Below are 9,894 nucleotides of genomic sequence, written 5' to 3'. Positions count from 1 at the left end.
CAATTACCGATATGAAGGAAAATCAATCATAATTATTATTATATTTTTTCTTTGTATGTACTGTATGTATTTTACCTACAGCACATTAGCAGACTGCATCAGATTTTAAGCAAAAAATGATTGACTGTATGTTTTATATATACTGTGTATGTATATATATATATATATATACATATATATATACATACATACATACACACACACACACACACACACACACACACACACGCACACACACACACACACACACACACACACACACACACAATATGCATACATACACACACAATATATATATATAAATTACTTTTTCTATTTTCTATATAAACCATAAACCCATTCATATTACATAATTTTACATAATATTACACTGTGTAGCCTACTACTAGATATTTTGTCTGCTATTTTCTACATTTATCTTTGCTTCTCTAACATTAACTTGTTGACTAATTGATTGATTGAGCTCTGCATTGCAGGTGGGTTGTTATAGTACAGCCCGCTATAGGTGTGTGAGATAATTTCCTTCTAAATTAACCCTTTTGAAACATATTGTTCTTGTAACTGATTGAATAAGATGTATCATTGAAGTATACATGAAGGGGTGTGCAGTATTTCCTATGGCTGTGTATCCTGAGGAGGCTTATAGTTTGAAAATCAATTATCAGATCAGCATCAAAACCTAATCTTTATCTGAATATAATAGTATTCGATTTGATGTCTATGAAAATATGTCATAACGATTTACTAAATTCACTATAAAGCTGGTAAACCGTTCCTGCAAATGAAAAGGGAAGTAACCAAGATTAATTTGGTTTCCCTCCACTTCATCTCTGCTACTCTTCAGTGCTGCCATCTGCTGGTGGACTGGAGAAGATAAAGCTGTGAGAGTCTGGTCTTCAAAACCAATAAATGACAGCATCATCTGTGTGTGAAAGCGGCTGCCTGTCCGCCCCAAAACATCTACCTGTGAGGCTGTGAGAGCAGGAAGGAAGCCCTGCTGAGGAAAGTGGACTGTCCAGTCCACTGTCCAGGACTGTCCAGTGGACTTCACCACCTGGTACGGGAACTGTACCACCATGGACCGCAGGGCGCTACGAAGAGTGAGACGCGCGGCCCAGCACGTAACAGGATGTGAGCTGCCAGAACTGCAGGAACTGTATAACCAGCGATGCCTCAGGAGGTCCCTGAAGATCATCAAAGACACAAACCATCCCCACAACAGCCTGTTCTCCCTGCTACCCTCAGGGAGGAGATACAGGGTCCCAAAAGCACGCACAAATCGCTTGAGGGACAGTTTCTTCCCGCAGGCCACGAGACTCCTTAACATACACAAATAGTGTAGTAGCTGTACTGTACCGTACTGTAGCTGCTACCATTATGTATGTCTAATGTTTAATTGTATGTTTAATTAGGTATATGCTATTTGCACCTGTACGTCAAATACGTTGAATTTAAAATGTTTAAGCACGTCTAAAGTATGCACATGACATGTGCACCTATGTGCAGTGAATATGCCACTGTCTCTGACTTGTCTTATCACTCTACTGCCTTATTGCTTGTTGTGTCTCTTGTTGTTTTTGCACTCATATGCCCTGTTATATTTGTACTATGTTGTAAACGGAGTCCACAGCACAAGAATTTCATACGTGATACTTGTACCACGGAGTGACAATAAAAATCTTGAATCTTGAACTGTGACCAGCAGCTCTATAAGCCACTATGTTGGTCAATCCACAAAAAGTTCACCACCCTTTAGTGGCCAGTTTTCACCCTAGGAGGCTGTAATTTGGCACGGAGGTCAAGTGTGTGTGTGTGAAGGTGTGTGTTTGCGTTCATGTCAATTGGCAAAAAAAGGGGGCAGTGGGGGGTAAATTTCGCATTATGTGATTGCAGCTATTGTGAATTCGCACTTGTTTTACTCTCTTCATTGACTGCCAGGAGTAACCTCGCGTCACCAGGCTCTCAAAGGAGAGCCTGGTACCCATTACTACAGGCAGGATGACCCACCCTGTGTTCCGCCAGGAACACAGTGGTCTTTTACGCTTTGTCCCCCATAGAAGGATGGTTTTATATGGTGTTAGTTCATTTTATTTTTGTAGCTACATAGCTAGATAACGCACATCACATTTATTTACGTTACTATAACGCCCTGTTTTCAGGGAAGAATTGTTTTTTTGGCGGCCGTTCGGCGGTGTTCCGCCAGAACACCAAGTGTGTTTGCACCGGATGATGTGGTGCTATGCTTTTGGCCCCAGACTAGTCTGGAGGAACAGTCTGAAAATCACTTAGCACATGAAGGAAAGCCGATACAGCGCATTCTGACTAAACTAGTCCCGCTGCTGAATGGGGCTGAAGTCAATCTCTTTCTTTTGGTTTCTTAAACATTTCAGTTTGAACAAGTGGAAGACTGAAATCCAGTTGGAAGAAACTTAACGAACAAAATAATTGTGAATAGGCAAGGGGGGGGGGGGGGAGTGAGACTCATATTTATTGTAGCGTATTGTCACAATCTGTTTTGTCAAAGTCCCTTCTCCCCCCTGACATGGAGACAGAACCAGACCTCTACTAGCTGGATGTAACACATTTGAATACTTAAAAAAAAAAAAAAAGATATTTAAGAGTTTTTAGGCATTTAAAGGACCTGCAGACTGTATTCAATGAACACACACATGACTCATACTTCAGTGGCTTTATTTAACAATAATCCTACATGATCCAGATATGAGGTGAGTGATCAGCGGCTCACACAGACAGCAGCATCAGGGGTGAATTTGACTGATTTTAAATAAGTGTCTCTGGTCTTTCACGGCCAGACTGAACAGACAATGATGTGTCACGAGTCTTCTCCTGTCCCTTTGGCTTCCACTGTGTCCTTCTGCGTCCCCGACAGAGACGAAAATGGAGACTCGTGTTTCTTGATGTGCTTGCGGAAGATCCGGGCTCCTCCGAGGTTCTTCTTGCAGATGTGGCAGAAGTACGGCCGCGCCTCAGAGTGCACGCCCACGTGGTAGCTGAGCTCCAGTGGCCGGCTGAAGCTCTTGCTGCAGTAGGGGCAGTGGTAGCGGACACCGGAGTGCGTCATCTGTAGGGGACAATTTAAGGTATTATTGTCTATCGCCAGTATGTTTTAGTGCCATCATGTTGAGTTTTGAGCATATTCTGAAGATTATCGCGACATCATTAATCATGATTATTTTGGACAGGATAATCGTGACATGACATTTTCATATCGTCCCACCCCTAGTCACCTGGTGGCTCTTCAGACAGCTGTGCTGCTTGAAGGTCTTGCTGCAGATCGGGCACTCGTACGGCCGGGTGTCGGTGTGCAGTCGCTGGTGCCGCCGCAGGGCGCTGGAGAAGGTGAAGCTCTTCCCGCAGGGGCTGCAGGTGTAGGGTTTCTCCCCGGTGTGGATCCTCTGGTGCTCCGTCATGTGCACCTGCCAAAGTTATCATAGTTAATTCAAACTAAACTAAAAACTACAACTAGGTGTGAAAAAACCCATTTAGTTAACTGAAAATATTAATAATGATAATAATAACAACAACTAGACTTTAGAAGAATGAAAACTAACTGAAAATGATATTGTACACTTAAAACTCAAACTAATACTCAAACTAATACAAACTATACATACAAAACAAAACATTTTAAACAATAAAAAACTAAACTAACTGAAGCTAACCTGAATTGGAAAAAAAAAGTTAAGAACAAAAACTAATGAAAAATACAAAGCAATAACAACTGTGGACCTGCTGGGTGAAGCTCTTGTGGCAGGTGGGGCACTGGTAGGGTCTCTCTCCAGAGTGGATCCTCAGGTGCTTCTGCAGTGCCGACGCCTTCTGGCAGTCGCGGCCGCACACTGGACAGCAGTGCTTCCTCTTGCCGCCACCGTCACTGCCACTGGCCGGCAGCTCCGAGCGGCCATGTTGGTCTGTTGGAGGACAGCAAGGACAACTCAATCTGTCAATGAATGTGCTCTGTGGTCACCTGCAGTATTATGCTTTTGTCAATACATTCATACATACATTCTGCCGACCTTGGGAAAGTATTTTGAGTGGCACTACCACAATAGTAGAGTAATACCTTGTCTGTTCAATGTATATATGATTTATCGGGTTGATTTATCATCTCAGTTAAACGCATGTGGAACAGGGTGCATGGTTGGTGATTATCTCATTAACCATCTTATCTATGCAGACAATGTGGTGATTTATTTGTCCATGTAGTGTCTCATCTTCAGCAGTAACTGAGGGTATGCTCACAATATGGTATAGATTTTGACATCAAATAGAACGCAAATAAGAGTAATAATATTATGATTGTCAGAAGTAGGGAGGACAGAAGATTAGTATTTCCTGACTTCTTCCTGTCTGGCGTTTCTCTTAAAGAGTGTAATTAGGCTAAATACTTAGGCCATTAAAACGATTTAAAACGATTTTCAGACGGCAGCCCGTCTTTATTGTCACACAACACACTACAACACATGCACGGAGGGCCACAACACACACATGCTGACGGTGGCCGGTGAAATTTGTCCTCTGCATTTAACCCATCCTGGCTTTGTCCTTTCCTCCGGGGGGCAGGCCAGGAGCAGTGGTCGCTTTCTCGTACAGCGCCCGGGGACCGACTTCGGATGTTGTCGTCACTGGTCGGATGACGATGACGATCTGATCTTCTGCATGTTTTTAGTGGGGGGGGTTATATACGGAGGAACCCCCCTGGGGGAGCACGGGGAGAACATGCAAACTCCACACAGACAGAAAGGCCCTTACGACGAGATACCCCACCTGGGCAGTAGGCACTGAAGATATGGGGGGGAACACAACCACAGCGCCCACAGTGTCCCAGGCGAGAATCGAACTCAGGACCTTCTGACTGCGAGGCGACAGCTCTACCACTGAGCCACCATGCCCCCATGCCGTGCCATTACATAACCAACGACCTATCTGATGACAGGAACATGTACAGACAGTGTCAAAAGATCTACGTACAAGCGAACATGTTGGTTTGTAAATAAAAAATGTGTTCTGTGGCTGTAAAGCCTTCTGTACCCCATTGTATACTGCCCACTCGTGGTGGTACTAAAAAAAGTCAGCATGCAGAGACTTACAGCAGCCTATAATGACAGCATGAGGCTGCTGCTTAAAGGATGGCTTTACCGGTAATCAACCCACTTTGTATCATCAATAATCTGGGTAATATAAGCACATGAGGAGTGTTTACCTCTCTCTGTGTTTTCCTCACGGAGATCTCCCATTTCCTCCTCTGCCAAAGTGCTCCGTCCCGACGCGTTTCACGTCACAACGGGTCAGAACGGAGCTGCGGAAGTCCTTCCGGAGAGGCAGAATCTGCTCAGAGGTACGGCAACCATTTTAGGGCATCCTCCTCCGTCAGAGTAAGCGTCGTCAGTTCTTGTGTCTCCTAGTAAACCATGTCGAGTGTGCTCTGAAACACCTTCAGTCCTCACACGAAGTAATGACACATTCAGCGGGAAACTAACTATAATTAAGACATGTGCCAACTTTGACGACGTTTGGTTCAGTATTTTAAGAGCAAACAGGTTTTTTTAACTTCCTGAAAAGTTGCTGTTTTGGAGATTCGAGGTCCTGGAACGACAGCGACGATATACCGTATATATATATATATATATACCATATTGCGGTTTCCCCATCACACACGGAAGAACAACAAAAAACAACAAATGACAGCGTTTTCATGTGAGACGTGAGGAGTGATGACTGACAGCTAGTTTGAGTGATAACTGAGGCATGTTGCAGGAGAAATGATAGCGTTTTCGTGTGAGACGTGACGAGTGAGGACTGACAAGTGAGGACTGATGACTGATGAGTGAGGACTGATGACTGACGAGTGACGCCGTATTGTGCGATGACCGACGTGTGAGGAGTGAAACAGTAATGCAGGAAGAATGACAGCGTTTTCGTGTGAGGACTGAAGGTGTTTCAGAGCACACTCGACTCTGACGGAGGAGGATGCCCTAAAATGGTTGCCATACAGAGGGCGTCTGTTATTGTTTATTTGTATTTTTTAAGTATGAGCACATCCGGGGAGAATGCATTGAGAGCCTCAACGAGCCTTAATGACTTGCAGCTGGTGGGGGCGGATTTTCTGCAGACAGCAGCAGTGAGCATTTTCTCCTTGAGGTAAACAGAGAGAGAAGGCAAAACACTGCCCATGTGCATATTACCGAGATTATATATATAATACAAAGTGGGTTGATTACCGGTAAAGCTATCCTTTAAAGCTCCAATAAGCTGCAGAAGTAGCTCTCACTACTGCTACTACTATTAATAAGAGTGTTACTACCGGCATAACCGCTGTTCACAGCACCAGACTAAGCACATCACCATCTCTGACATCACTCACCGATGATCACTGGTCTCCAGTCTTCCTCCTCGCCGTCTGAGTTGATGAGGCCGCTGACGTCTCCGTCCCCGTTCTCCACCGTGTCCTCGTCCTCCAGCACCAGCCGCCCCGACAGAGCCACATCACCATGGTTACCGGGGGAAGCTCTGGGTTTGGGGATGAGGGACTCAGAGGTGCTGGACTGGCCCTCTGCCTCCTGGAGGAAACGCGTTTGTACACAGGGTTTATTAATGATGATGGTAATAATAAGGGTTCCCACACTTTCTTAAACATCAAATTCATGACCTCTACTACAAGGACTTTCCAGGCCCAATTCCCTCAAATTCAAGGAAGAATTTGAGGGAAAATTCAAGTGGCTAATGCTAGCTAATGCTAGCAGCTAACGTTAGTTACCATATGTTACATGGCAGTAAAACACCACTGAATGACCAGATTGATGTAACTTTGAACCATTCCGAGTAACACCGTTTCCATACGGACCACCAGCGTTGGTTAGTTGTTGATATTTATAACATGGCTATATTTATAATGTTAGCTCTGATACACTTTGATATAACGTTTTTCTCTATGCGGGGAAAAGTGTCATAGTGCCATTTCCGGTATAAAATTCCGGTCTAGTCTGAACACAGCCAAAGAGTATAGTGAGACAAGAGAAGATGCTCTTCTGCTTCTTTTCTTTTCTTTTTCTTTTTTTAATCAAGCAGCATGCTGTTACCCGGGGGGGTGCAAGCACTTTCAGTTGCCCATGTTCAATTATGTCAATTTTCAAAAACCTTCAAGGCCTTGATTCCCCCCTCAAATTCACAAACTATCAAGGACTTCAAGAACCTGTGAGAACCCTGAATAGTGTGTTCCTCTGGAGTGTCAGAATAACAGATGGGTGTTGTTAACTCATTGAGTGCCAATGACGACAGTTGTCGTCAATTCGAATACTAACGTAGAGTGCCAAAGACGACGATTGTCGTCAATTGCGTTTTTTGACGGTGGGACGTGGATCAATGCCCGATACATCTCCTGTACAAATATTGTAGCTATTGGAGGTCTATAACCTATTTTACCGACCCAGTAGGTGGCGACAGTGCTCTCCAGATTACAGAAAGGTCCGGAAAACAGGAGGAAAAAGCCGTGATCAAAGAGAAACCGATGTACAGTATCCTGCAGCCAGAGCCATATAGATTGCTCTGTCTGCAGCTGACGTTGTCTGCGAACCGCAGTCAATCCGCGCACACAACTGAGCTCCTCTGCCTCTGTCTGTCTGTCTGCATAGTTTCTTCACACGATTAGCTGCCAGAAAGGCAGCACCCGACGCCGAAGGGCCAAACCTTTCCCTGCAGTCCAGGTTGGCATTTCCTTGTTGCGCTGGGAGCCGCCCGGCGCACACAAACGGAGCTAGACTGGGTGCGTGAGGCTGTGTAGTGTGGGGAGGAGTTTGCAGCTGAGAAGGGGAGAGGGGGGTGGGGCACGCAGGCACCACACAACGACACCACGTCACTACATCATAAAATATTATCTTCAGACTCAGTGAATGTGCTTGAAATGCTGCATTTCACAAAAGGCGGAATAACTCAGCTTCTAATTTGAAAAGTGTCTTTTTGCTCAAAACAGCCTATCTTCTCCGGCTCATAACTAAAGAACGGAAAATGGGATCAATAAACTTTTTTTTGCAGATGATAGAAGAGAGTCTAATCGTTCTTTGTACGTGTTCGGTGTTTACATAGTAATATCACACAATATTCTGTGGGCCTCGAGAAATCACTGAAAACGCTCTGAAACTCTGGCACTGGGAGCGTCCGTTCTCCAAAAGTGGCTGGCACTCAATGAGTTAAATTGAGTGGTTTGTCCCTTTACTGCTCCCCACCTGCTCCTGCTCCTCCTCCTTCATCCTGTCTTTCTCCTCTTCCTCAGCCTCTTCTGCAACTTTAATGTTCAACCAGAACTCCTGAAAGAGATACAGTCAGTATGTTTACATGCACACTAATATTACACTATTATTCTGAATATGATAATACAGTATTCCAAATGTGATAGTGTCATCTAAATAGCATATTCCGTTTGGATATTCCGAATTAGGCTTTGTAGCCTTTTCCGATTAAGACATTTTGGGCCCTATCTTCGTACAGGCGATATCCCCTATTAGCGCTTGCGCACCTGTTTGCGCGTGCCTTAAAGCAGGGAAGATTGCAGTCCGCTGTCCAGGTGTTATGCCTGGACAGTTTAACTGTTTAAAAGTAGGGGTGTCACAATATATCGTCCCACGAAATTTCGCGATAGTAAAACGTCACGATATGTATCGTTGAGATGAAATCTCATATCGCAAAAAAAAAAAAAAAAAAAAAAATTTTTTTTTTTTTTTTTCTTTCAAAAAATAGACTAAGAAACGTCTTTGTTTGTTAAAGTTCAATGTGTGGAAAGTAGTTCAGTTGAACAAGTCTCTGAAGAGACACATGAGAAGTTATACAGGAGAGAAACCATTCAATTGAGTTTCTGGCAAAACTGTTTACTTGACAGGAAAAACTGAAGATGCATAAAAAATAGATTAAGAAAAGTCTTGTTGTTTGAGTTTGAAGAAAAACTGAAGATGCATAATGAGAATTTATACTGCTGAGAAACCTTTTAGTTCAAAGTAAATCTAAGTGACGGTGTAACTCATTCTATTTCAAGATAAGCCTTATCTCCAATCTCATGTTTTTTCTAGTTGTTATTGTAATAACAATTTCCCACAACAGCATGTTTTGTATTTGTGCATTTCAAATAAAATACTACTTTTCCAGTCATATATTGTCATTATTCAAGTTTAAAAAAATATTGTTAAAATCGTATCGTATCGTATCGTTATCGTGAACCCAGTATCGTGATACGTATCGTATCGTGAACTGAGTGTATCGTGACACCCCTATTTAAAAGTGATATAATTGTCTGGTAGACGTGACATCCCTGATTTCTAAGTTAAAACAGCCCCGAAATATGTTGGGGATGCAATTCTCGGCGGGGATGCGGAAACGTTCGCAGGCGCAAATTAGAGCCGTGCCAAAATCATCTGCGCCCCAAAATGCCTGCGCAAAAGGGATTTGGGCGGTCTTTACTACCAGAATTATTCACAGGTGTGGTCAGGCAATGCTGGGCATTACGTCAATCAAAACCAATCAGATTCCCGTCTCGCAATGGCTGTTTGCGCAAGGCATGCAATATGCTGTAATTCTCTCCATGCGTAATAGAGTGTACTCACTCGTGCGAGGACAGAGGTTCGTTGAAAGGACTAGTTGTTGCAATCCCTAGTACAGCCCCACTTCTAATTCATGGGGAGTTCTTGAAAGATGGCTGCTATAAGGCTTTACCAGAGAGAGATGGAGAGAGCTTATTGACAGATCGTCTGTGGTGCCATGACCCTCCGGATTATGAAGATAAATAGCCTATGTCCATTGTCCAACAAGTTTTCTCAATTAATTTCCCTCTTTGCGATGTGATAAAAGTTTCTCAGTGAGTTATAGTTGATTGCCTCACTGAATTAT

The 9,894-nt window shown here is 43.6% G+C and overlaps 1 protein-coding gene across 1 annotated transcript in view; it reads right to left on the bottom strand.

Annotated features, from left to right (window-relative positions):
- Positions 1–2,704: 2,704 nt before the first annotated feature.
- Positions 2,705–9,894, bottom strand: part of LOC310772868 (uncharacterized protein) — a 32,577-nt gene continuing 25,387 nt past the window's right edge. Inside the window, exons 9-13 of the mRNA XM_083632807.1 lie at positions 8,244–8,324; positions 6,386–6,581; positions 3,751–3,932; positions 3,249–3,437; positions 2,705–3,082 (exon numbers count right to left, since the gene is read on the bottom strand). Coding sequence (XP_083488933.1) covers positions 2,834–3,082; positions 3,249–3,437; positions 3,751–3,932; positions 6,386–6,581; positions 8,244–8,324 — 897 coding nt within the window. The 3' untranslated portion in view covers positions 2,705–2,833. The remainder of the gene's footprint in view (positions 3,083–3,248; positions 3,438–3,750; positions 3,933–6,385; positions 6,582–8,243; positions 8,325–9,894) is intronic.

Source organism: Poromitra crassiceps (assembly GCF_964638095.1).
Source record: "Poromitra crassiceps genome assembly, chromosome: 1".
Lineage (NCBI taxonomy): Eukaryota > Metazoa > Chordata > Actinopteri > Beryciformes > Melamphaidae > Poromitra > Poromitra crassiceps.
This window is presented reverse-complemented; position numbering and strand designations above follow the sequence as displayed.